Below are 27657 nucleotides of genomic sequence, written 5' to 3'. Positions count from 1 at the left end.
CTCCTGGCTCCACCCCCAAAGTCCCCAGATATTTCTTGAATTGGATTTGGCAACCCTAATCCCTAACAGAGCAGGCCAAAAGCCTGTGTAGCAGTTCTTCCATCCAACCATCACCATGGCTTGGCCACAGCCTGTCTCCTAGCAACCGGAAAGTTCCCAGTGTGAGGACGAATGAATGGCTGACAGTTGCTGCAAGCTGGAAAGCATACAGCTGATCGGCGTGCGGCCTTTCTTAGTAGGAGGAGCCAGTGAGACCCTCGTTTCATCAACAGCATCAAGAGAGGTTTGGACCTCACAGTTGTGAAGATGAGCCCCGCCCCATGGTGAGTGAGGGGAACAAAATGCTTCGTCCAGCGACGTTTGTGGCAAAGCAGCTTCTTTATGTAGGGGTGCCTGCCAAGCTGTGCTCCTTTTAGGGTTGCCAGATCTGTGTTGGCAAATACCTGGAGACTCTGAGTTGATCTAACAGCACCCAGGACCCTGTCAACATCAGCCTAGGAGAGCCAGCTGAAGCTGTCAAAGACAATCCAAAGACAGCCAAGGAGCCTCCAGTTCCTTTACCATAGCAATGTTGGCCGGGAGGTTGCAAGACTTTCTCTGCAAAGAAGCTTTCAAAAGGCTCACGGCTAATAGCCAAAGTCCTAGTATTTTGCGCTCTCTTTTAGAAAAGTTAAAGCCCAAATTACCCTAAACCAGGGGTCGTTTTGTAGAAAAATAGGTGGCAGAGCTCATTAGCATCACTCATTAGCATATGCCGCCTGCCCCCCCCCCAGCCAAAAGCAACCTGATGCAAGAAACGAGAGCCCCGGGCGAGTGAGGCCTTCTTGGGTTGACTAGAGATACAGCCAGCCCAAGCAGGCCTCGCTTGCCTGGGGTTCTCCTGAGTCCTTTCCTCCCCCCCTCCCGCCACAGCCAAAACGCCAGCAAGCCACTTGCCACCCAGAATCACATAAGAAGTGGAGAAAAGATGGCGCAGGCTCTCCAGGGGTTAATGAGGGCTGCTGGGAGCATGGCAAAGCCCCTGGTGGCCGGCTGGCTGCCCACTCTCCTAATCCAGGGATTGTTATGCAGCTGCACTTACTATTAAATGGACAAGGTAGGTGGGGAGGAGGAGGGGGAACACTCAGAAATGTTCAGGAGCTGTGCTCCTGTGAGTTTCTGCTGAATCTGAGGCTTGCCCTAAACAATTGTGAGAGCTGGAGGATGTAGAGTTGCCAGCCCTCAAGTGGGGCCTGGAGATCTCCCGCTTTTACAACTGAGCAGAAATTTTTCCAGCCAGCAGAAATCAGCTCCTCTGGAAAAATTAGTAAATACAACTGGAATCGAGGTCTATAGTGATCTATATGTAACAACCACTGGAAGCAATGAAACTCTCATGTAAAATTTTAGTGCAAACCAGGGCTTTTTTTGTAGCAGGAACTTCTTTGCATATTAAGCCGCACAACCCTGATGTAGCCAATCCTGGAGTTTACAGTAGGCCCTGCACTAAGAGCCCTGTAAGCTCTTGGAGGATTGGCTACATCAGGGGTGTGTGGCCTAATATGCAAAGGAGTTCTTGCTACAAAAAAACCCCTAGTGCAAACTAAAATAAAACAGAACTTGGGAACGCTTAAATACTTAATACTTGAAATTTCCCCACACAGAGTCTCACACAGTCTCTTAGAAACAAGCTGCTTCAAAATAGACGTAGTAAGATGTGGGTGGAGTCTTTGAGTTTGTTAGTGTTCCACTCGTGAAGGTATGGAGATAATAAGGAACCTCTTTTGAAAGGAATTCTCCCCTCCCCAAACTGCACCCTCTCCTAGATCCACCCCCAAAGTCTCAGGTATTTTTCAGCACCGATTTGGTAACCCTGTGATTGCCAATAAGTTCAGCCATTGCTGCAAGGTCCAACATCTTCTCCAACCACTCTTCAATTCTTGAAGACTTCCACCGTCATCTCAGGATTTCGCAAACACCCTCTAAGATGCAGCTTCGTCAGACTTGTTCTATGGATTCGCTTTGTGGGTTTTTCCAAGGCAAGAAATAAGCAGAGGTGGTTTGCCATTGCCTTCTTCTGCAGGGTGTTCCTTTGGGTTCTTCCATCCAAGTACTATCATGGCTAAGTTTTCATAGCTTCCAGGCTCTGAGAAGCGAGGGCTAGTCGGCTCCTGTTAAATAACATGTTTTAAACACTCTTGATTAATTTTGTGCCTCTATTACCCAGCCGTGACCTGCCATGTTTTATTATGTAGACAGGGTTGGACTCATACCCCAAGGCCTGAGGATAGCTTATTATACCTTGCTTCCCCTGTAATATCACACCATCATAAAAAAAAGTTAGTGCTGTCATCTGCAGAGTTACTGCGGTTTACATAAATTGATTTTATGGGCTTTAATAACTGCATATGATTGCACTGAGTCACCTCTTTTGAGAATTTTAGTTTTTACTGAGACAATTAAAAACGTACATATTTTCGTTTTGACTGAGACGATTAAAAACATATTGGATTTATCTCCCGCCCTCCACTCCAAATCTCAGAGCAGCTCACAATCTCCTTTATCTTCCTTCCCCACAACACACACCCTGTGCGGTGGGTGGGGCTGAGAGAGCTATCACAGAAGCTGCCCTTTCAAGGACAATTCTGTGAGAGCTATGGCTGACCCAAGGCCATTCCAGCAGCTGCAAGTGGAGGAGTGGGGAATCATACTCGGTTCTCCCAGATAAGAGTCCACACACAACCACTACACCAAACTGGCTGATACGCACATGCACACACACACACATACAGACAAACCCAGTTCTCCCAGATAACACACTTAACCACTACACCAAACTGGCTCTCATATATGGTTTCTGATTTTCACTACAGCAAATATGTTTGATACATAATTTTCCCTTGTTCTATACACAGAATATACAACTCTCTTTTTTACTTATATTTTAATTTCTTAATAATCAAGTCCACAAATCATCACTTCGGTTCCATATTTTCTTTTTCCTGCAAAAAGTCCACAAGAGGTTTCTACACAATAAATGAACTAATTGTCTTTCCCCTAACCAACGCAGTTAGTTTAGCCATTGCTGCAAGGTCCAACATCTTATCCAACCCCTCTTCAATTGTAGCCATTGTTGGAGACTTCCATTTCTGAGCATATAATATTATCTCTGCCATAGTCATATATAGAAATAAAGTTCTACGGCTTCTTTCCAACTGATCAGGGCTTTTTTTTAGCAGGAATGCAGTTTCGGCTGGCTTGGTGTCAGGGGGTGTGGCTTAATATGCAAATGAGTCCCTGCTGGGCTTTTCTACACCCCCTTCATGAATCAATGGTGATGTCAGGGGGTGTGGCCTAATATGCAAATGAGTTCCTGCTGGGCTTTTTCTACAAAAGAGCCCTGCAACTGATTATCTATTAGTCCTAGCAAAAAGAAACAAGACAAACCCATCCTCTGCTTTCAATTGCATATTTATCTTTATTATCTTTTGTATTAATACTTGTATTTTAATCAAATTTTAAGCATTCTTACATAGGGTTGCCAAGTCCAATTCAAGAAATATCTGGAGAAATTGGGGGTGGAGTCAGGAGACACTGGGGGTGGAGCCAGAAGTAAGGTTGTGGCAAACACAGTTGAACTCCAAAGGGGATTTGGCCATTGCGTTTAAAGGGGCAGCACACCTTTTAAAGGTCTTCCCTCCGCTGGAAATAATGAAGGATAGGGGCACCTTCTTTTGAGGCTCAGAGAATTGGACCCCCTGGTCTAATCCTTTTGAAACTTGGAGGGTGTTTTGAGGAGAGGCCTTAAATACTATGCTGAAAATGTGGTGCCTCTACCTCAAAAAACAGCCCCCTAGAACCCCAGATAACCACGGATCAATGTTCCATTATACCCAACGGGAATCGGTCCCCATTGGGTATAATAGAGTGCCCAGCTGACATTTCCCTCCCCACCCCTGCTTTCTGATGATGCTGAAGCAGGGGGAGGGCCTCCAAACCAGGAGATCCCCTGCCTCCACTTGGGGATTGGCAACCCTATCCTTACAAGTCCTTCACTTGTGGTAGAATGTCCCTTCTTGGTGTTTACATTTCCAATATAGATTAGATACACCTTTCTTTGGAGACATATACCAACGGTACATCATCTTATAAAAGGTCTCTTTAAGATTAGATCTTAAAGTAAATTTCAAACCTTTTGTCCATAAACTTTCCCATTGTTTCATTTGTATATCACGCCCAGTATTTTTAGCCCATTTGACCATACATTCTTTCACTTGCTGTTCCTCAGTTTCAGATTTCAACGAGTTTATTCATTCTAGCAATAACATGATCTTCATTTGCACATAATTCATTTTCAAATCCAGACTTTGTTGTTCAAAATCCTGATCCCTCTTATCTACTTTAAACCTTTCCAAAATTCACTTCTCCATTTGAGCGCTGGGTCACTTCTAAGTGGTTCAAGAATGCAATTAACGGCATGTGATTTTCACTGTATTGATGCTGATTGTTGCAGGAGAACAGAATACTATGGGGAAAGTGGATTTCTGGGAGAGTTTCTTGTACTAAATAGGGTTGCGAAGTCCAATTCAAGAACTATCTGGGGACTTTGGGGGTGGAGTCAGGAGACTTTGGGGGTGCAGCCGGGATCAAGGTTGTGACAAGCATAATTTAACCCCAAAGGAAGTTCTGGCCATCACATTTAAAGGGACTGCACACCTTTAAATACCTTCCCTCCTTTGGAAATAATGGATAGGGGCACCTTCTTTTGGGGCTAACAAAATTGGACCCCCTGGTCTAATCCTTTTGAAACATGGAGGGTATTTTGGGAAGAGGCACTGGATGCTATGCTGAAAATGTGGTGCCTCTACCTCAAATAACAGATCCCCAAGAGCCCCAGATACCCACGGATCAATTCTTCATTATACCCTATGGGAATCGGTCTCCATAAGGAATAATGGAGTGCCCAGCAGACATTTCCCACCCCCTCCCGCTTTCTTAGGGTTGCCAATCCCCAGATGGGGCAGGGAAATAGGGAAAAACCCTCTGCGAAAACCAGCCTCACAATTATAAATAAATTTTGTGTTTTGTTAATACTTCTGAAAATACAGTTTCACAAATTTACAACATAATAAGAACAGTGCATAAGGAACAAAAGCCAACCCCCCAAGTCACTCCAAAGGCAATAACTGGCCAATATTCTTCCAAGGCTGGGCGTTGACAAGAATTCCAATAGAGGAAATCCTGTGAGGAGAAGCACGCTCCAGTGAGTGATATTTCTGTAAGGCAGTCTTTCAAGGAGACCTGTGCTCCGTAAAATTCTTCTTCTGTACAGCAAGGCACAGAAGGTACAATGGTTTGGAGGCCCTCCCCCTGCTTCAGGGTCATTAGAAAGCGGGGATGGGGGAGAAATGTCTGCTGGGCACTCCATTATTCCCTATGGAGACAGATTCCCATAGGCAGGGAGAATTGACCAGCAGGTATCTGGGGCTCTGGTGGGGCTGTTTTTTTAGGTAGAGGCACCAAATTTTCAGCACAGTGTCCAGTGCCTCTCTCCAGAAAACCCCCCATGTTTTAAGAGAATTGGACCAGGGGGTCTAATTTGATGAGCCCCCCAAAAGATGCTCCTACCCATTATTTCCAATAGAGGGAAGGCATTTAAAAGATGTGTGGTCCCTTTAAATGTGATGGCTAGAACTCCCTCTGGAGTTCAATTATGCTTGTCACAACTTGCTCCTGGCTCCACCCCCCAAATCCCCAGATATTATTGAATTGGACTTGGCAACCCTATGCGTTCTGATGACCCTGAAGCGGGGGGAGGGCCTCCAAACCCGGGGATCCCCTGCTCCCACCTGTGGACTGGCCACCCTAGTACTAACTGTGTTTTCTTTCAGGTATAAGGAGAGACTATCTTCAAAGTGTTTCCGAGAATACGGCTGTAAAAAAGAGAGGTATTCTGATGCTCTTAATACCCAGCGTTGGCGATTTTTGAAAAGCGGCCTGGATGACTTCAGGAATGGCTGCCCTCCATCTTCTGGCGAAATCATCATCCATGGCAAAAAGGGTCCCGTCCCAGTTATTCTGGATTACAAAAAACCTGACCCTTCGCAGACGGTACCATGTAAGCCAAGGGAGCTGCCCAGCGAAAAGGACATTCGTTTTTCCAAGCTCAGCGCCTCTCAGAAAACCAGGAAGGATTATATTGCACAGGCCGAACGCTGCTTGGCTGAACACCCGTTAGCTCTTTATTCTCATTTGGAGGAAAGTGTGTCACCAGAGGTAAAAAACAAAAACCCAAATCACTTTCTGAAATTTAAGGGGGCGTGTATGTGTGTGGAGTTCATTCTGCTTGACCTTGACTTTCCCATTCTCTGCCCTAATTATTTGACCCAGTAGCGACATTGTTGTTGTTCAGTCGCAGGGTCGATTCCGACTCTTTGCGACCCCAAGGACAAAGTCATGCCAGGCCCTCCTGTCTTCCACCATCCTCCAAAGTCTGCTCAAATTCGCGTTTGTTACATCAGTAACACTGTCCAGCTTTCTCATCTTTTGCTGTCCCCTTCTTCTTTTGCCTTCTGCCTTTCCCAGCATCAGGGTCTTCTCCAGTGAGTGCTCCCTTCTCATTGGGTGGCCAAAGTATTTGAGCTTCAGCTTCAGCATCTGACCTTCCAGGGAACAGTCTGGATTGATTTCCCTTAGGACTGACTGATTTGATCTTCTTGCAGTCCAAAGGTCTCTCAAGAGTCTTCTCCAGCACCACATCTCAAAAGCATCTATTCTTCTGCACTCTGCCTTCCTTATGGTCCAGCTCTCACAGCCATATATTACTACTGGGAATACCATTGCTTTGACTATACAGACTTTTGTTGGCAGGGTGATGTCTCTACTTTTTATTATACTGCCCAGGTTTGCCATAGCTGCCTCCCAAGGAGCAAACGTCTTTTGATTTCATGGCTACAGTCACCATTTGCAGTGATCTTGGATCCCAGAAATGTGAAGTCTGTCACTACTTCCATGTCTTCCCCTTCTATTTGCCAAGGTGTGATGGGGCCAGATGCCATGATCTTAGTTTTTTTGATGTTGAGTTTCAAGCCTACTTCTGTGCTCTCCTCTTTCACCCTCAACAAGAGGTTCTTTAGGTCCTCCTCACTTTCTGCCATTAGAGTAATGTCATCTGCCTATCTGAGGTTGTTGATGTTTTTCCTGGCAATCTTAATTCCAGCTTGTGCTTCATCCAGGCCAGCATTCCGCATGATGTACTCTGCATATAAATTAAATAAGCAAATACATCCTTGTTGAACTCCTTTTCCTATTCTAAACCAATGAGTTCTTCCATATCCCATTCTGACCGTTGCTTCTTGACCCTTATCAGGTTTCTCGGGAGACATGTGAGGTGGTCTGGTACTCCCATCACTTTAAAGACTTGCCACAGTTTTTTGTGATCCGCACAATCAAAGACTTTAGCATAGTCAACGAAGCAGAAATAGACGTTTTTCTGATACTCCCGTGCTTTCTCCATAATCCATCGAATGTTGGTAATTTGATCTCTAGTTCCTCTACCTCTCCGAAACCCAGCTTGAACTTCTGGTAGTTCCCGATCGACATACTGCTGAAGCCTAGCTTGTAGGAGCTTTAACATGACCTTGCTGGCATGTGAAATGAGTGCAATGGTGTGATAGTTTGAACATTCCTTGGCATTACCCTTCTTTGGGACTGGAATATAAACTGATCTTTTCCAATCCTGTGGCCACTGTTGCATTTTCCAGATTTGTTGACATAATGTGTGCATCACTTTTAACAGCATCATCTTTTAGGACTTTGAATAGCTCAACTGGGATACCGTCATCTCTGCTCGCTTTGTTGTTAGAAATGCTTTCTAAAGCCCATTTGACTTCACACTCCAGGATGTCTGGCTCAAGGTCATCGATTTCACTGTTGTGGTTGTCTGGGACATTGAGATCCTTCTTGTATAATTCTTCTGTGTATTCTTGCCACCTCTTCCTGATCTCTTCTGCTTCTGTTAGGTCCCTACCATTTTTGTCCTTTATCATGGCCATCTTTGCACGAAACGTTCCCTTGATTTCTCCAATTTTCTTGAAGAGATCTCTTGTCCTTCCCACTCTATTATTTTCCTCTATTGCTTTGCATTGTTCCTTCAGGAAGGCCTCCTTATTTCTCCTTGCTGTTCTCTGGAAATTTGCATTCAGTTAGGTGAATCTTTCCTTTTCACCTTTGCCTTTCGCTTTCCTTCTTTCCTCAGCTATTTGTAAGCCTCATCAGACAGCCACTTTGCTTTCTTGCATTTCTTTTTCTTTGGGATGGTGCTGATTGCTGCCTTCTGTACAATGCCACGAATCTCTGTCCATAGTTCTTCAGGCACTCTGTCTATCAACTCTGGTTCCTTAAACCTATTCTTCACCTTCACTGTATATTCATAAGGGATGTGATCAAGGTCAAACCTGAATGGCCTAATGGCTTCCCCCGTTTTCTTCAGTTTAAGCCTGAATTTTGCAATGAGTAGCTCATGATCTGAGCTGCAGTCAGCTCCAGGTCTTTTTTTTGCTGACTATACGGAGCGTCTCCATCTTTGACTGCAGAGTATATAATCAATCTGATTTCTGTGTTGCCCATCAGGTGATGTCCATGTGTAGAGTCACCTTTTAGGTTGTTGGAAGAGGGTGTTCGCTATGACCAGCTTGTTCTCTTGACAAAACTCTATTGGCCTTTGCCCGGCTTCATTTTGTTCTCCAAGGCCAAACTTGTCAGTTGTTCCAGTCACCTTTTGACTTCCTACTTTGGCATTCCAGTCCCCTATGATGAGGAGGACATCTTTTTTTGGTGTTAATTCTAGAAGGTGTTGTAGATCTTCATAGAACTGTCCCATTTCAGCCTCTTCTGCATCAGTGGTTGGGGCATAGACTTGGATTACTGTGATATTGAATGGTTTGCCTTGGATACGGACCAAGATCATTCTGTCATTTTTGAGACTGTATCCTATTACTGCCTTCCTCATGCTCTTGTTAACTATAAAGGCCACACCATTTCTTCTATGGGACTCTTGGCCACAATAATAGATGTAAGAATATAAGAGAAGCCATGTTGGATCAGGCCAATGGCCCATCCAGTCCAACACTCTGTGTCACACAGTGGCCAATAAATAAATACACACACACACACACACTGTGGCTAATAGCCACTGCTCCATATTTTTATCCAACCCCCTCTTGAAGCTGTCTAGGCTTGTAGCCGCTGAGTTAAATTCACCCATTCCCGTCCATTTAAGTTCACTGATTCCCAAGATGTCTATGTTCAGTCTTGCCATCTCTTGCTTGACCACATCTAGCTTACCTTGATTCATAGATCTTACATTCCACGTTCCAATGCAGTATTGTTCTTTGAAGCATCGGACTGTTCTTTCACCATCAGACACATCCACAGCTGAGCGTCCTTTCGGCTTTGGCCCAGCCGCTTCACTCTTTCTGTGGTTACTTGAACGCTCTTCCCCGGTAGCATATTGGGCACCTTCTGACCTGAGAGGCTCATCTTCCAGCGCCATATCTTTTAGCCTTTTGTTTCTGTTCATGGGGGTTTCTTGACCAGGATACTGGAGTGGTTTGCCATTTCCTTCTCCAGTGGATCTTATTTTGTCTGGGTTCTCAGCTGTGGCCTGTCCATCTTGGGTGACCCTGCATGGCATAGCTCACAGCCTCATTGAACCGCGCAAGCTCTCTCGCCACGACAAGGCAGCAATCCATGAGAGAGGTAGCACCGTTATTGACCAACAATATGTTCAGTTATAAACTTTTGAGAGCCAAATCTCCCTTTGTCAGATATGAGTAAGAATAGGTATCAGAGTATTTATATTCCAGTTAGAAGGTGGGAGAGGTGGTGTAAAAATGCTTTTTTATATATATATATATATATATATATATATATATATATATATATATATATATATATATATATATATATATATATATATAATTTTTTTTGGCCACTGTGTGACAGAGTGTTGGACTGGATGGGCCATTGGCCTGATCCAACATGGTTTCTCTTCTGTTCTAACGGCATCTTTGTCCCTCAGCCAGCCAAGTTCATGGAAGATGGGTCTGTCAGTTAAATGGTTTGAGGTACCTTAAAAACAATTGGGCCTATTGAGGCCCATATCGCTATAGATCTACTCAAGGCTTTTTAATAGCAGGAACTCCTTTGAATATTAGGCCATACACCTCTGATGTAGCCAACCCCCCCCAGAGCTCACAGGGTTCTTAGTACAGGGCCTACTGTAAGCCCCAGGAGAATTGGCTACATCAGGGATGTGTGGCCTAATATGCAAAGGAGTTCCTGCTACAAAAAAAGGCCTAGATTTAATTTATTTGTTCCCCCACCTTTCTCCCTTTTGGGGCCCCACAGTGACTTACATTACTCTCCTCTCCTGCATTTTATCCTCACAACAACCCTGCAAGGTGGATTAGACGGAGAGATTGCGACAGGCCCCAGGTCATTCATTCAGCGAGCTTCCATGGCAGAGCAGAGATTCGAACCTGGGTCTTTGAGAATCCAGTTCCGACTCTCTCGACTAGTAGTACATCACTCTGGCTCTTGTTAAAGATGAGTTTGACCAGAGGTACCCTGCAAGAGAAAGAAGGAGTGGGGGTGGGAACCAAAGTTCCCTCTAAGCTGGGGAGTCTTGTGAGCAGACATTTTACTTTGTGAACTACTGCATAAATCAGTTTGCTCTGGGGCCATTTTTCCTGAGCTGAGACAAAAATGTGTGAGCCAGAGGTAGGGCTGCCAAGGCCCCTGGCCAGGCGGGGGTTCTCCCGCCCTAGAGGTTCCCAACCTGCTGGCCCATATAATGTCACTCGCAGCTGACATTATCACACTGGAGACATCACACGTGGCCGCTCTAGGAGCTTCCAGGAAAACTCTATTGTACCATAGAGTTTTCCCTCCCAATTGCTGGAGCGTCCGGGAAAACCATAGAGTTTTCCCAGAAACGTTTAGAGCAGCCGCGTGCGACATCGCCAGCGGATGATGTCACTTCTGGGTGATGTCATTGTGTTGCACGCAAAAGTCCCCCACTGGAAGATGCAGGGGACTTGGCAACCTTAGCCAGATGCTTAAAAATTGTGAGGTAGCTCACACTAACTCAGCTTAGAGGGAACACTGAGACCCTATGGGAACAATGTTTCAAGTGTGGTTTTGGATATTTACCTTCAGGTTTTTCGCGATGTCGTGAGGCTCCTGGACCCTGAGATGCACCAGAGCCGAAGTTTTCAAGCCCATTCCACATCCAAAGACTTTCTCACGTCCAAGGACCAACTCAGATCCAAAGACATTCTGCCGGCTCTTCAGTATGAGGCAGAAGATGGAATAGGAACAGAAATGAGGCTGAGCTCCGCTGACCAGTGAGTCCTGGAATAAGGGAACAATAATGCTGGACTATCAAAGGCTGCTTCTCCTAAACTAGGGTTGCCAATCCCCAGTTGGGGGCAGGGGATCCCTTGGTTTGGATAACCCTCCTCCAGCTTCAGGGTTATCAGAAAGTGGGGAAGGGGGGAAGGATAATGTCTGCTGGGCACTCCATTATACTCTATGGAGACTGATTCCCATAGGGTATAATGGATAATTGATCTGTGGGTCTCTGGTCCTCCGAGGGGGGGCTGTTTTTTGAGCTAGAGGCACCAAATCTTTTGCATAGCATCCAGTGCCTCTCCTCAAAACACCCTCCAAATTTCAAAAAGATTGGATTAGGGGGTCCAATTATATGAGCCCCCAAAGAAGATGCCCCTATCCTTCATTATTTCCAATGGAGGGAAGGCATTTAAAAGGTGTGCAGTCCCTTTAAATGTGATTGCCAGAACTCCCTTTGGAGTTCAGTCCTGCTTGCCATACCCTTGCTCCTGGCTGCACCCCAGTGTCTTCTAGCTCCACCCCCAAAGTCCCCAGATATTTTTGAGGCAGCCCTGATGGCAGCCGCTCTATGACTTAGCAGTTGCCAACTCCAGGTTGGTAAATTCCTAGAGATTTGAGAGGTGGAGCCTGGAGAGGGTAGGGTTTGAGAAGAGGTGGGACCTCAAACAGGTACAATGCCATAGACTCCACCCTCCAAATCAGCCATTTCCTCCTGGGGAACTAGTGTTGCCAATCTCCAGGTTAGGACTGGAGATGGCTTACAATTGCTCTCCGGATGGCAGAGATCAGCTCCCCTTGAGGTGTGGGAGAAGTGAATGCCTTCACTTGGGTGGGTGGGAAGACAGCAAGGGGAGGGATACTTTCTAGAGCCCGTTGTATTTTTTTCACAACAGGCCATATTCCTAGTAATGCCATAAAATCCATCCTCAAAAGCAGCCATTACCTCCAGAGATACTGATCTCTGACTGCTGTGTCTGGAGAGTAATCATAATTCCTGGAGATCTCCAGGTCCTACTGGGAGGTTGGCAAGGGGAGACCTCTGTTGTAGGGCCAGGACCCAGAAGAGTGATAGCAGATTCTGGATGGGAATTTTGGGCGGGGGGAAGGGGTTGGTGGGGATCCATCTTGGGTGCCAAGATTGGGTTGTGACCAAAGGAAAGAACGGCTGGTTGAACGATTAGACCCCAGGAACTGCACAGTGGACTGAGCGAGTCATGATACAGCCTGACACCTTAAGGTCTGATCTTTTCTGGGACTGGGACTGGGACTGGGACTGGGACTGGGACACTGGGACTCCTCGTGGTTGTGTCAGCCTGGACTGATAGTGTGGAACTATAAAATGCCATCAAGTTGCAGCTGACTGATGGTGACCCTCAGGGATGTCGAACTCATTTGTTATGAGCAGGGCTTTCTTTGTAGTAGGAGCTCCTTTGCATGGTAGGTCACACACCCCTGATACAGCCAATCCTCCAAGAGCTTACAGGGCTCTTTGTACAGGGCCTGCTGTCAGCTCCAGGAGGATTGGCTACATCAGGGGTGTGTGGCCTAATATGCAAAGGAGGTCCTGCTAGAATTCCTTACAGGGCTCTTCGTACAGGGCCTGCTGTAAGCTCCAGGAGGATTGGCTCCATCGGGGGTGTGGCCTAATATGCAAAGGAGGTCCTGCTAGAATTCCTTACAGGGCTCTTTGTACAGGGCCTGCTGTCAGCTCCAGGAGGATTGGCTACATCAGGGGTGTGTGGCCTAATATGCAAAGGAGGTCCTGCTACAAAAAAGCCCTGGTTATGAGGGCTGAATCTGACATAAAAAAGACCTTGTCAGGTCAGGCCATGTCGGACTGGGCCACATGTGTACCCATTTAAGATTAGGTAGCAGAGATATAAACTTTATAAAGGACACAGACAAACACAATTAAAGATTTAAAAAAAAAACAACCTTAAAAGATGCTTAAAACATTAGCACTTGCTGGTCTTAAGGTGCTTTCTTTGGCTCTTTCCTTCCTTCTCCAGGGGATAAGGAGGGAGAGGAGCCTCTGTCAATAGAAGGAAGAAGAGGCTTGGCCCAGAAGCTCTGCTGTGTGATTGAGGGAGCCTAGCAAAGCAAGCTATCCCTCATCCCCTTCCTCCCCAACGGAGGAGCCTCAGTCAATGGAAAAAATAAAGGTTTTGCTCTTCAGCTCCTGTGCAGTTGCGCAAGCCTGGCAAAGCAAAGACCGTTATGCAGAAGGAAGCAAGAGAGAGGGAGAAGGAAGCAGATGACAGCCAGTTGCTCGGGGGGGGGGGGCGGGGGGCTGATAAGAGTCCTCTATGGGCCTGATTCAGCCATTGGGCTGCATGTATGACACCAAGAGTTTCCAAGGCAAGAGCTAAAGATGTTGTTTGCCATTGCCTGCAGCCCGTGTCTTCCTAGGAGGTCTCTCATCCCAACCCTGCTTAGTTCTGAAATCTGCCAAGATCGGGCTATTCTGGGCCACTCAGATCAGAGCTCGTCCACCATAAGCATCACAAAGAGTCTAAAAATATCTGATGGTTTTGTATTGCAGGTTCTGGAAGCCCAAAAGCAGGAATCCTTACGTGTGGTTTCGCAAAAAAGAGTCAGGTGCCAGAGAAGAAGCGTGCAGAATAGGCTACGTTCCTCCCTTGGATGAAAACATAAAGCAGATCACCAAAGAGTTCTGTGCCTGGGTCAACGCTATGGTGAGCAGGGGGACTTCTCGCAGCAGGCTGCAGAAACTGGCTGATCATGCAGCAAAACCACCCAGCTCACCTACTTTGACTAGAAAAGCAAATCTGGTGGGGTATCTGTGTATGAGGGAAAGCACCTCTACGTACTGCAAAGCATGCTGGGAGAGCTTAGCACCAAGGATACGTGAGGTATCCATTGTCCCTATTGGTTCTTAGAAGTTAGCCATGTTTGTTTGGGGGTTTAAGCTTTTGAGAGTCAAAGTTTGGGGATGCCAGCCTCTGGGGATCCCCTGGAATTACAGCTCAACTCCAGACCACGGAGATCAGTTCTGCTGGAGAAAAGGGATGCTTTGGAGGGTGGACCCTGTGGCAGTGTACCCCACTGTCCTCCCCAGGCTCCATCCTCAAATCTCCAGGAGTCTCCCAACCTCTCTCTGGCAACCTTACCCCCCAATCCCCTACCAGTGGCAAAGGGGGACCTGGCAACCTTAAGCAAGGGAAGGCAGTTTGGAGGAGGAGGAGGAGGCTTGGCCCAGAAGCTCTGCTGTGTGATTGAGGGAGCCTGGCAAAGCAAGCTATCCCTCATCCCCTTCCTCCCCAACGTAGGAGCCTCAGTCAATGGAAATGTCCTGGGATGTACCACTTTGGTCTGCGGGTGGGGACGGTCCAGTTTAGTGCTTCCCTCTTTGGGAAGAAAGGTGTTTAGTTCGGGCTGCTTTCCAAGGCGTTTCCAGGCGGTACATTTCTGGGGCTCTGATTCTTCCTTGCTTGGCTAAGCTAGCGAACATCTCCAGTAACCAGGAACTTGTTAAGCACTTGGGGGATTGCGCCAGACCTCCCAACGAATTCTGACGCAGCCATTCCAGGGTCTGAATCCCCCTCTGAAGTTCTTCAGCCAGAAAGTGGTGGCTTTTAGGTCAACACCAATGTTAGTCTTCTTGAATAAAACTTTGTTTGGTGTGGTGGTTAAGTGCGCAGACTCTTATCTGGGAGAACCAGGTTTGATTCCCCAACACTTGCAGCTGCTGGAATGGCCTTGGGTCAGCCATAGCTATTGCCAGAGTTGTCCTTGAAAGGGCAGCTGCTATAAGAGCTCTCTCAGCCCCACCTACCTCACAGGGTGTCTGTTGTTGGGGAGGAAGGTAAAGGAGATTGTGAGCTGCTCTGAGACGCTGAGATTCAGAGTATAGGGCAGGATATAAATCCAATATCATCATCATCATCATCATCATCATCATCATCTTCTTCTTCTTCAAAAATACTAAGTTTATTTAGAACATGCCACATATCACTCCACAAAAAAGGGGGGGTGAAAAAGGGAAATAAAATTTTAACAGTAAAATTAATAAAAACGAAACAAACTTACATTTGAGGGCAAAATCAACAAGAAATCAAGATAGGGGGCTTCTCTCTCACTTTTGCCCTCTTCCAGTTTTCTTTCCAGCTTCCTGAGGCAGAATTTAGAGCAGCAGTTACATTTACTATCTATTTTTATTTTATTTTTACACTTACTGTCTATTTTTATTCCCATGAGCCCTGGGCTCAGCGCCTGTGCCACCTTTGACCCACTAAAGGGCAAGTCTGGATTTCATTGACTCACCAACTGCAATCTGCCTTCTTTGTAATGGCACGCTTCTTATTGTTAATTCCCTGGGTTGTCATATGACAAAGCAGGTGAGGGATTGTGTGTCCAGTCTACCATCAGGCTAAGAGGAGGCGTGTGATTGTGTTGTGGACTCTGACACGGATTTGTCACTTCCGATGGCTGGGGTGGAAAAAAAGGAACCGAGAAAGCCCTTCCTCAAAAGCTTGGTCGATTTAGCATCAGTGGGAAAGCCGCAGTGTGATTCACACAGCTTTTACCCTGGTTTCAGGTTCTGAAGTTCTGGTGGTGGTGGAAAATGCCATCAAGTGGCAAGTGACTTATGGTGACCGCATAGGGCAGGGGTGGCCAAACTTGCTTAACGTAAGAGCCACACAGAATATGTCAGATGTTTGAGAGTCACAAAACATAAACGGCAGATGTTTGAGAGAAGGGAGGGAGGGAAGGGAGAAAGGAAGGAAGATGGGGAGGTGGAAGTGGAAAGAAAGCAACTTTTAATTTTAAATGCACTCTCTAAGCCTCCAGCTAGCTTGGCTTGAAGAAGTGGCTTAGAGAGAGAAATGCCTTCTCCAACCTGGCCGATGGGGCAGTGGGGGGTTTCAAGAGCCACACAATAAGTGTGGAAGAGCCACATTCGGCTCCCGAGCCACAGTTTGGCCACCCCTGGCATAGGGCTTTCAGGGTGAGAGACATTCAGGAGTGGTTTGCCATTGCCTGACTCTGTGGAACGACCCTGAACTTTCTTGGTGGTCTCCCTTCCAAATACTAACCAAGGTGAGGGTTTGGTTTCCTTTAACACCAGCAGGGAATGAAGGGGGGGGGGGGGTAGGGTAACCAGATCTAGGTTAGGAAACTCCTGGAGATTTGGAGATAGAGCCTTGGGGGGATGGGTCCTCAGTGGGGCCCAGTGCTCTAGAATCCACCCTCCAAAGCATCCCATTTCTCCAGGGGCCTGATCTCTGTAGTCTGGAAATGAGCTGTAATTCTGCGGAATCCCCAGGTCCCTGGCACCCAGGGCTGACTTCCGAATAGTCATTAGGAGAGTGGGTGTGACAGTTGCCTTCTACAAATTGCCTTCAACAAATCCTAGAAGGTGGATGAGAAGAGGCAGGATTTTCTCATCCTGGAAGACTCTTTGTTTTATTTCTACCCTGCTTTTTGATTCAGAAGATTTCCACGTGACAGTTTTGGAGGGCCTCATGTTGGTTTGCAGTAGAACGACTAGAGCTGAGTCCAGTAGCGCCTTGGAGAGGAACAAGATTTTCAGGACATAAGCTTTCGAGAGTCAAAGTTCCCTTTGTCAGATACAAGTTGGAATGGTTGGATTCAAAGTCCGGTAGCGAATAAGAGAACAACCAGATTTTTAGGGCATAGACTTTCGATAGTCACAGCACCCTAGCATCTGAGGAAGTGAGCATCGACTCATGAAATGCTTATACCCCGGAAACCTGGTTGGTCTTTAAGGAGCTCCTGCCCTTGAATCTAGTTCTGCAAGGCAGGCTGCATGCAATAATAAAATGTGATTAAGTTGCTTTCCTGATCCTTTTGTGATGGATGGCATCGCTCCAAGGTAGCGAGCCAGGCTCAAAGTAAAATTTGAAGTCATCTACGAGGGTACAGTTGTAAAATAGCGTCCTTGGAATGGGCGTGGGAGAAAAAAGGCTCCTGGAGTTTGCAAAGGAGATTTTGTGATATCTTTCTAATGCTGGGAAGCAGGGCTGCAAGTCCAGCTGGGAAAATCCTGGAGATTTCGGGGGGGGGGGGAGGGAGTAAGAGCCTGGGAAGGGCGGGGTTTAGGGGTGATTAAGGGACCTCAGTATTTGGTTCATGTAGCAGAGTTTGCTCAGTTGTAAAAACATGGTCGTAAATGCAGTAAATGAATGTCCAAGAAGCAGCGTTGCCAGGGAAAAAAAGCGATAGCTCCGTGGAAAGAATACCTCTTGCAAGGCAAATAGTTCTCAATAAATGTCCAATGAAGATGTTTCTCACACTTGAAAACTGATTCCTTTATTTATATCAAAATTTTCTCAAAATATCATGAAATTTCATAAATATTCTGGATTTGCACAGTGTATGCAGGAAGTATTGAAAAAAAAATCAATAATCAAAACCAGTTTACAGGCATAACCGGTCCACAGAACTCCTGTTTCGCATTACTGCTTTATCCGAGTGAATTTTACCTTAACCTGAGTCCAGGTAAAAGTCCAGCAGACTGAGCTCCTTTCCAGGAGGAAACAACACCTCTCAGGGTTTCCAAGAATTACTAACTGGCCCTCGGGCCACCAAAGCTTCTTGTCGAGGTATTCTTTACACGGAGCTATTGCTTTTTTCTCCAATCTTTTGTCTGTCTGGCTTTTGCCATGTTGCACAGTCCCCAGTTGGGGGCAGGGGATCCCTTGGTATTTAGGCCCTCCCCCAACTTCAGGGTTATCAGAAAGCACGGAGGGGGTGTGTGTGGAATACTGGACAGTGTCCTCCTTAAAGCACCCTTTCCTTTTACACTTCTGCGACAAAAAGGGAAGAGAGACTTATCTTTTCAAAGAAAGATGGGAATTCTGAATAACTTATGTAGATATTGTTACAATGTTAACTTATAATGATATTCAGTTGTTGATCGCTTAACTGTTTTAGACTACTTCTCCTTGTGTAAATGCTTATTTTTTTTTTACAGCTGCTGCTCCCTGAATGTTCATCACCTTTTTGTAGAAAAATAGGTGGTGTAGCTCATTAGTATAGGCCACCCCCCCACACTTGTTAAAAACAACCCGACGCAAGAAAGGAGAGCCCCATGCGAGTGAGGCCTGCTTGGGCTGGCTAGAGATCTAGCCAGCCCAAGCAGGCCTTGCTCACTTGGGGCTCTCCTTGCCCCCTCCCCCCCTCACAGTCAAAAGGCCAGCTAGCCTCCCGCCACCCAAAATCACAGAAGTGGAGAAAGGGTGCCATGGACTTCTCTAGGGGTTTATGAGGGCTGCTGGGGACGTGGCAAAGCCCTTGGTGGCTTGCTGGCTGCCTGCTCTCCTAATCCAGGGATTGTTATGCAGTTGCACCTCGTATTCAGTGGACAAGGTAGGTGGGGAGGAGGAGGGGGAACCCTCAGAAAGGTTCAGAGCTGTGCTCCTGTGAGCTCCTGCTAAATTCAAGGCCTGCCTCCACATATATGTGGAAGCGAACTGCGACCCATACTGAAAGAAACCGTTTATTAGTATTTATTTTACTTTTCTTTTATAGCCCACCTTTCCCCCCTAGAGGGGACCCAATGTGGAAATATTGAAATAAATATGATTAATCTTTAAGACGCCACTGGACTTTCATTTTATTTAAAAACAACTATAACAACAAAAAACCCACCTCTTTCTGGTGGTAGGCAGGAGAGATGGCTGCTGCAACAAAGTAAAGAAAATGGCTGCCGTGTGGGTGGGACCAGGAAAATCTGAACTTTCCTAATAATACAGCAGTTATCCAGGCTTTTCTGTAATCTTTCCCAAAACTTCACAGTGAAGATCGGAAAAAAGCTGGGGAAATCCTGGGTGCTGTGGAGATCTCCCACAGTTACAGCTGACCCCCCAGATCACAGAGATCAGTTCCCCTGAAGAAAATGGCTGCTTTGGAGGGTGGAGTCTGTGGCATTCAACCAGCTGAGGCGTTTCCCTTCCCCAAACCTCAGGAATTCCCCAGCCGAGCTGTCAACCCTAGTGCTTCAGGGAAGCAGGGAAAAACCACTTTCCAACAGTATTGAACTCTGGGCAAAGAAACCACATGGAAACAACCAATGTTGCACCATTTCCCAACAGTTTATGATTGTCTTCACCTGCACTGGAATTGGTTCTCCTCCTTCCTTCCCTTCCCAAACACCAGGGCTTTTTTTGTAGCAAGAACTTCTTTACATATTAGGCCACACACCCCTGATGTAGCCAGTCCTCCTGGAGCTTCCAGTAGGCCCTGTATTAAGAGTCCTGTAAGCTCCAGGAGGATTGGCTACATAAGGGGGTGTGGCCTAATATGCAAAGGAGTTCCTGCTACAAGAAAAAGGCCTGCGAAATAAGCTGCTTTTTCCTAGCTCCCAAGAAACAGCTAGCTCCTCAGATAGTATCGGGCAGTATCCTCCTTAAAGTACCCATTCGGCTTCTATTCCAGGGAGGCGAACAGTATAACATAGATGAAGCCACCATCTTGAAACTCTTTGACACCCGGTACGAAACCAAACCTGCCACGTCGACGCCCATTAAAATTGTGGAGCTGTATCACGTGCCGGCAGAACTGAAGCAGTGCCTGGGGAGGCCTCCATCCCAGGCAGCGTACAAGAGGGCTGTCAAGGTAAGCATGCCGAAGCGAGTCGAAACAAAAAGGCAGTGAAAATGGAGGTAATGAATTGAAAATGCGGTCCGCTGGCTCATCAGGCAAAGAGAAAGTCCATTAACTAATGGCAGTGTTGCATGCTGGTCAGCTATGTAAATCCAATGTGGGGACAACCTTAACCACCTACTGAATGAGCACTCAGGCTGCCGAGCTCCTGGGTGGGGCAGAGGTTCTCCCGCTCTGAAGGTCCCCAACCCGCCCGCCCACAGTGACATCATTGCACTGGTGACATCACACGCTGGCTGCTCTAGGAGCTTCCAGGAAAACTTTATGGTTTTCCCAGATGCTCTAACAATTTGGGAGAAAAACTACAGTACCAGAGACCGCGGGGGACTTGGCAACCCTAATGAGCACAGTGGCCCAATTTAGACTGGTAGTGTCCACCATAGGGTGGGGCCGTGGCTCAGTGGTTGAGCTTCTGCTAGGCATACAGAAGGTCTCAGGTTCATTCTCCGGCATCTCCAGATAAAAAAGTTCAGGTAGGGGGTGAAGGTAATGTGAGAGACCTCAGCCTGAGACCCTGGAGAGCTGTGGACAGTCTGAGTAGACAGTATTGACCTTGGCGGTCCTATGGTCTGGCTTGGTAGTTTCATGTATTCATGACTAGTAACCCTCTGGGGTTTAACATGGAGGCCTTTCCAGAAAAGCTTTGGACACTGTTGTGTCCTAGGCTTAAATGGGAGAACTGTTACTTTTGGAGGGAACTGTTACTTTTGGAGGGAAGCTGAACAAGCCAAAGCTTGTACTCCACACCAGGGTTCCAGAGAAGGCCTAAGCGTGCCCAATCAGGGGAAGGATTGAAACATAAGTAGCCAATCAACATCTAGGCTCATACTGTACGCTGATAGGCCCTTAGGGCCCTGTAAATAGCCAATCCATGTAGATAGTTAAGGACCAATCAGAAGGGGGCAAGAATTGTATAAAAGAGCAGGAAGTTTGAATAGAGCTCAGTCTGTGTGTGTGTTCCTGAAGTAAAGCTTGCTGAAATCACTCTCCGACTCTGGTCTCTTACTGCGCCAACCCCAGTACTTTACAGACACTTCTTAACAAGAGCATAAGAAAGCCCATTCAATTGCGTTTCCTTAGCCTGCTTTCCCTTTCACACTGTACCACTGGAAAATCTGAGCAAAACTGAAAACACTCCCTCTCTCTACGTGGTATGTGCTGTAGCAGATGTGTTGTACTTGAAATGCGATCAGCACACTTCGTTGATTGTGTTGCGACATGAATTTTTCTGCATTATATATAGAAATGTTATAATGTTGGAAGAAAATGGGCAGCAAGGTTTAACGTAGCCTTCTTCGTGTGATTACCCACGCATTAAATTCTTTTCTTCCTTTTTTTTGGGGGGGGGGTGGCATCTAGGTTTTGTCGCTTGTATTGTTTCTCCATTCCCTCCCCCCCCCCCTATAGCTCCTGGTGTGTTTTCAATGACAATTTGGTCTTTTAAACATCTAAAAATAATGGAATTATAGAATTGATAATCGTGGAAACTGAACATGTGCAGTTTTTTTCATTTAATTCAGCAGACGTCATAATTATTGAATGACACTGTTATGGTATATCCAGATCGATGATTGCAAACAGAATACTATTTTCATTAGGATTCTGTGGAAATCTTCACCAGCGATTTTCTTTGGCGACTAAGAAGGAGCAGGGAACCTTTGAAATGGTGGCAACCATGCTCTTCCCCACAATGCATCCAGCCCTTTAAAAAAACAAAAAAACAAAAATGTTATGATGTTATAATATTAACACATTTGCACGTGAAAGGAGGTTTTGTCACCCATAAAGTATATGATGACACATTTAGTGTGTTTCATATTTATCGAATGACACTGCTATCAATTGGTGTATCCAGCTCAACCGTCAGCCATTTTCTTAGTTGGTGTCTAAGGGGGTGGGGACTTTTGACATGGCAGCAACTATGCGATTACAACACATCTAGCGTTTAAAAAGTGTTATAGTGTCACTAAAAAAAAAAAAGGTAGTCCCCTGTGCAAGCACCAGTCGTTTTCGACTCTGGGGTGACATTGCTTTCACGTTTTCACAGCAGACTTTTTAAGGGGTGGTTTGCCATTGCCTTCCCCAGTCATCTACACTTTCCCCCCAGCAAGCTGGGGACTCATTTTACAGACCTCGGAAGGATGGAAGGCTGAGTCAACCTGGAGCCGGCTACCTGAACCAGCTTCCGCTGGGATCGATCTCAAGTCGTGAGCAGAGGGCTCCGACTGCAGTACTGCAGCTTTACCACTCTGCACCATGGGGCTCTGCACATAGTGTCACTGCACATGTGCAAAAAAAAAAAGCGGGAAGTGCCATCCCTGATAAAGTACATGACCCCATGGCCCCACAACCCATTATTAAAGGAAATGCAGAACACATAGAGAGGGTCAGATACAAATTCAAGAAAAAAATCCCATGAAATAAATGCCCTCTTGACGAAGGCTTGCCACAAAGTCAGAGCATCAGCTGGGGATTTCACTTGTCAGCAAACAGCAACACTGAGGTGCGGAAAAGGTCAAACGCTTCGATACATTAATTAAAGTACCGTGATTCATTGCCATGAGCTAGTGAGTGAAAACGCTTTGTCAATAACTAAACTCTGATAATCAGATAAAAACGGTGGACAACAGTTTTTATTAAAGGGTAGGTAGAGTGTGATTTATGCGCTCCCTTAAGCTATCTCCTTTGGGAAGCTGCTTGATCAAGGCTGTAATTATTGATGAGGTAAGTAGGAATTGTTTTTCATAGCTATTTGACTGGACTGACAAGACACAGATGGAGATGAACAACAAAAGTTTATTCAATAAAGGAAATAAAGTACTTAACAGGATAAGGATCTTGTATGGATATGTTTCAGTACATAAAGTGAACTCCTTCTCAACTTCACTTCCCCAGGTGATGAGCTTTCCCCAATGACAGTAACCACTTCATAACTGAGCCTCAGTTAATATAAATACACCCTGAGAGGACATTTGATTCTTCATTCTCCTGACTGGTTACCTAAAGAACATAAGAAAAGCTGTGTTGGATGAAACCAGTAGTTCATCTAGTCCAGCATCTTGTCTCACACAGTGACCAACCAGTTATTCTGGAGGGCCAACAATACGGCACAGAGGCCGAGGCCTTCCCCTCATGAGAACATCAGAAGAGCCCTGCTGGATCAGACCAGTGGTCCCTCTAGTCCAGCATTTTGTCTCCCACAGTGGCCAGCCAGTTCCTCCAAAGGGCCAACAACAGGGCAGAGAGGCCAAGGCCTCCCCCTCATGAGAACATCAGAAGAGCCCTGCTGGATCAGGCCAGTGGTCTATGTAGTCCAGCATCCTGTCTCACACAGTGGTCAACCAGTTCCTCTGGAGGGCCAACAATAGGGCAGAGAAGCCGAGGCCTTCTCCTCATGAGAACATCAGAAGAGCCCTGCTGGATAAGACGAGTGGTCCTTCTAGTCCAGCATCCTGTCTCACACAGTGGCCAACCAGTTTCTCCGAAGGGCCAACAACAGGGCAGAGAGGCCAAGGCCTCCCCCTCATGAGAACAACAGAAGAGCCCTGCTGGATCAGGCCAGTGGTCTATGTAGTCCAGCATCCTGTCTCACACAGTGGTCAACCAGTTCCTCCGAAGGGCCAACAACAGGGCAGAGAGGCCAAGGCCTCCCCCTCATGAGAACATCAGAAGAGCCCTGCTGGATCAGGCCAGTGGTCTATGTAGTCCAGCATCCTGTCTCACACAGTGGTCAACCAGTTCCTCTGGAGGGCCAACAATAGGGCAGAGAAGCCAAGGCCTTCTCCTCATGAGAACATCAGAAGAGCCCTGCTGGATAAGACGAGTGGTCCTTCTAGTCCAGCATCCTGTCTCACACAGTGGCCAACCAGTTCCTCCGAAGGGCCAACAACAGGGCAGAGAGGCCAAGGCCTCCCCCTCATGAGAACATCAGAAGAGCCCTGCTGGATCAGGCCAGTGGTCTATGTAGTCCAGCATCCTGTCTCACACAGTGGCCAACCAGTTCCTCTGGAGGGCCAACAATAGGGCAGAGAAGCCGAGGCCTTCTCCTCATGAGAACATCAGAAGAGCCCTGCTGGATAAGACGAGTGGTCCTTCTAGTCAAGCATCCTGTCTCACACAGTTGCTAACTAGTTCCTCTGGAGGGCCAACAACAGGGCATAGAGGCAGCAATTGCTGTCAGATGGCCATCTAGCCTCTGTTTGAAAACCTCCAAAGAGGAAGAGCACCCCACCCCCTCCCAAGAAAGAATGTTCCACTGAGGAACTGCTCTGTCAGGAAGTTATTCCTAATTTTTAGCTGAAAACTCTCTTGTTTTAATTTCAACCCACTGGTTCTGGTCCGACCTTCCGGGGCAACAGAAAACAACGTTGCACCATCCTCTATATGATAGCCCTTCAAATATTTGAAGATGGTTATCATACTACCTCTCAGTCATATCTCCAGGTTAAACATACCCAGCTCCTTCAACCTTTCCTCACAGGACTTGATCTGCAGACCCCTCACCATCTTCGTTGTCCTCCTTGAACTTGATTATCAGGTGACTCATGAGTAGAACCCTGCAAGATGACAAGTGAGATCATGTTGATGAATGTAACATTTCAGATGTTGGCAAAAGTTGTTGTCTGGTCTTCTGCCTCATCCATGGCAACTCTTCATACCAGTGCAATAATGGATATGGATATGGGTTAGAACATAAGAGAAGCCATGTTGGATCAGGCCAATGGCCCATCCGGACCAATACTCTGTGTCACATTGTGGCCAAAACCCAGGTGCCATCAGAGGCTACAAGATTCTGTGTTCATTGTTGAACTACTCAATCTGAAGTAGAGTTGCCAGCTGTGGCAAGCAATCCCTGGGAGGAATGGCGGGGGGGTAGGGACAGGTGTGCTGGTATTGCACTGATGTATGACATCACTGCCAAACCCCACCCCCCAAACTGATGTCTTTATGTTGGGGGAGGAGCTCTAGGAATTGGCCAGAACTATTGTCTTCTATGTATCTTTAAACTGTGGTCTTGGCTGTATTTTTATAACTGTTGGTTTTTTTATATTGTAAGTAGTTATTGTAAGCCCCCTTGTGTTCCACAAGGTAGAAAGGCAGTAAATAAATGTTTTAAATAAAACTCTATAGCTTTGGGCAAATCCTGCAGTGCCTCCTCTATCATAATGTAAAGTTCTGCATTTAGGTAGGAAGAATCCAATGCATGGTTATAGGATGCGGGAGACTTATTTTAGCAGTAGTATATGTGAAAAGGATCTAAGGGTCTTAGTGGACCACACGCTGAACATGAGTCAACAGAGTGATGTGGTGGCTAAAAAGGCAAATGCAATTTTGGGCTGTATCAACAGAAGTACAGTGTCCAGATCACGTGAAGTGATGGTATTGCTTTACTCTGCTCTGGTAAGACCTCACCTGGAGTACTGTGTTCAGTTTTGGGCACATTTTAAGAAGGATATAGACAAGCTGGAACAGGTCCAGAGGAGGGCGACGAAGATGGTGAGGGGTCTGGAGACCAAGTCCTGCGAGGAAAGGTTGAAGGAGCTGGGCATGCTTAGCCTGGAGAGGAGGCGGCTGAGAGGTGATAGGATCACTATCTTCAAGTACTTGAAGGGCTGTTATATAGAGGATGGTGTGGAATTGTTTTCTGTGGCCCCGGAAGGTAGGACCAGAACCAATGGGTTGAAATTAAATCAAAAGTGTTTCCGGCTCAGGATTAGGAAGAACTTCCTGACTGTTAGAGTGGTTCCTCAGTGGGATAGGCTTCCTCGGGAGGTGGTGGTCTCTCCTTCCTTGGAGGTTTTTAAACAGAGTCTAGATGGCCATCTGACAGCAATGAGGATGCTGTGAATTTAGGGGGAGGTATTTGTGAGTTTCCTGCATTGTGCAGGGGGTTGGACTAGATGACCCCGGAGGTCCCTTCCAACTCTGATTCTATGAGTCTATAATGATGTCACTTCTGGTTTTTGCAGGAAGTGATCAAATATGGTAGCACAATGCCAGTATGCCCCTCACTATTTCCACTATTTTACTCCTGCCAGCCTGGGAGGCACCAGTGGCAAAGACTGGCAAGTGACAGGAGGTCTCCTGCTACAGCAAAAGACTTGTTACTGGCTACAGACGCTGCAAGATCCTCCTCATGGCTGAACTACTGAGTCAGCAGCAGTTGATTGCTTTTGTTTGGAAAAGACTCAGGGCACCGACGACAGAGAGGGAACTGTGCATTTGCATGCTGTATTGAAGAGGGCAATATCATCAACATTTGCATCTCTCTACCTGGTGCAGACATAGAAACCAATCATGTTGCCACAGAAGCTTATCAGAACATCTCGCTTACCCAATTATGACCCATGAAACCTGGTGAGCCACAGAAACTTTTAAAAACTGTTGCAACCCGGTGTCAATTGCCTTTGCAGAACGGAATGGAAACCTTAGAGCACGCACTAAATAACCCTTTGCATATATCTTGATGGACAAAATACTCTTTGTCCTCTTCAAGTGTTGTGTACTGGACTTCATATTTAGTAGAGCGTTCGTGCACGCCCAGCAAGCAGGGCGCAGAGACTTGCAATACAGTAGAGAACTGGACTCTTCTGGGGCCAATCAGCAGGTTTGGTGCAAAGCTCAACTGTGATTTCATATGAGGGTCTGGGTTGTGTGTATATAAGTGGGGTCGTAGCCCCGACATTTTACCTTGTTCTGGAGTTATCAATAAAGCACGTTCCTGTTTGAACATCTATGCATCGAACCCAGTATTTAACATCAGGTGACACTCGAAGGTACTTCATGTCATGTGACTAATGGCCAGGTGTGTGTGGTAACTGTAGGGAAGCTCTCTTTGTGTGACTGGATGACAATTTTTGCTAAGCCTGTTTTTGACTGTGGGCCCCATTTCGAGATTACATATGGCAGATACACCTAAAGCATAAATGATCAAAGATCAATTCAGATATGCTCCACTCCCAAGGGAACTGGCCAAATGCCTTAGTTCTCCTAGGCTATAATCCTAGTCTCGTTTGCTTTCTGAGCAACTATAACTTCTGTCGCCTGAGAATGAGACAGTAGTTATTTCTGGAAGGTTTAAAAATGATAACACAAGTAAAGTCTTCCAGTCCCACTGTGAATTCAAGAAGAAGAGTTGGATTTATACCCCACCCTTCACTCTAGAGTCCCAAAGTGGCTTACAATCTCCTTCCCTTCCTCTCCCCACACCAGACAACCCATGAGGCAGGAGAGCTCTGAGAAGAAGATGATATTGGATTTATATCCCGCCCTTCACTCTGAATCTCAGAGCAGCTCACAATCTCCTTTACCTTCCTCCCCCACAACAGACACCCTGTGAGGTGGGTGGGGCTGAGAGGGCTCTCACAGCAGCTGCCCTTTCAAGGACAACCTCTGCCAGAGCTATGGCTGACCCAAGGCCATTCCATCAGCTGAAAGTGGAGGAGTGGGGAATCAAACCCGCCTCTCCCAGATAAGAGTCCACACACTCAACCACTACACTAAACTGGCTCTCAAGAGAAGTGCTCTTGAGAGAACAGCTCTGAGGGAACCATGGCTGACCAAGCTGGCTGCATGTGGAGAAGCGGGGAATCAACCCCAGTTCTCCAGAACTGC

General features: G+C 46.5%; 1 protein-coding gene across 1 annotated transcript in view; it reads left to right on the top strand.

Annotated features, from left to right (window-relative positions):
* Positions 1–306: 306 nt before the first annotated feature.
* LOC132577618 (protein FAM47E-like) overlaps positions 307–27657 on the top strand; it is a 45904-nt gene continuing 18553 nt past the window's right edge. Inside the window, exons 1-5 of the mRNA XM_060247407.1 lie at positions 307–323; positions 5871–6255; positions 11200–11387; positions 13937–14090; positions 19816–19995. Coding sequence (XP_060103390.1) covers positions 307–323; positions 5871–6255; positions 11200–11387; positions 13937–14090; positions 19816–19995 — 924 coding nt within the window. The remainder of the gene's footprint in view (positions 324–5870; positions 6256–11199; positions 11388–13936; positions 14091–19815; positions 19996–27657) is intronic.

Source organism: Heteronotia binoei, chromosome 9 (genome assembly GCF_032191835.1).
Source record: "Heteronotia binoei isolate CCM8104 ecotype False Entrance Well chromosome 9, APGP_CSIRO_Hbin_v1, whole genome shotgun sequence".
Lineage (NCBI taxonomy): Eukaryota > Metazoa > Chordata > Lepidosauria > Squamata > Gekkonidae > Heteronotia > Heteronotia binoei.
The sequence above is the reverse complement of the archived record's forward strand: the minus strand, read 5'-3'. Positions and strand labels throughout refer to the sequence as shown.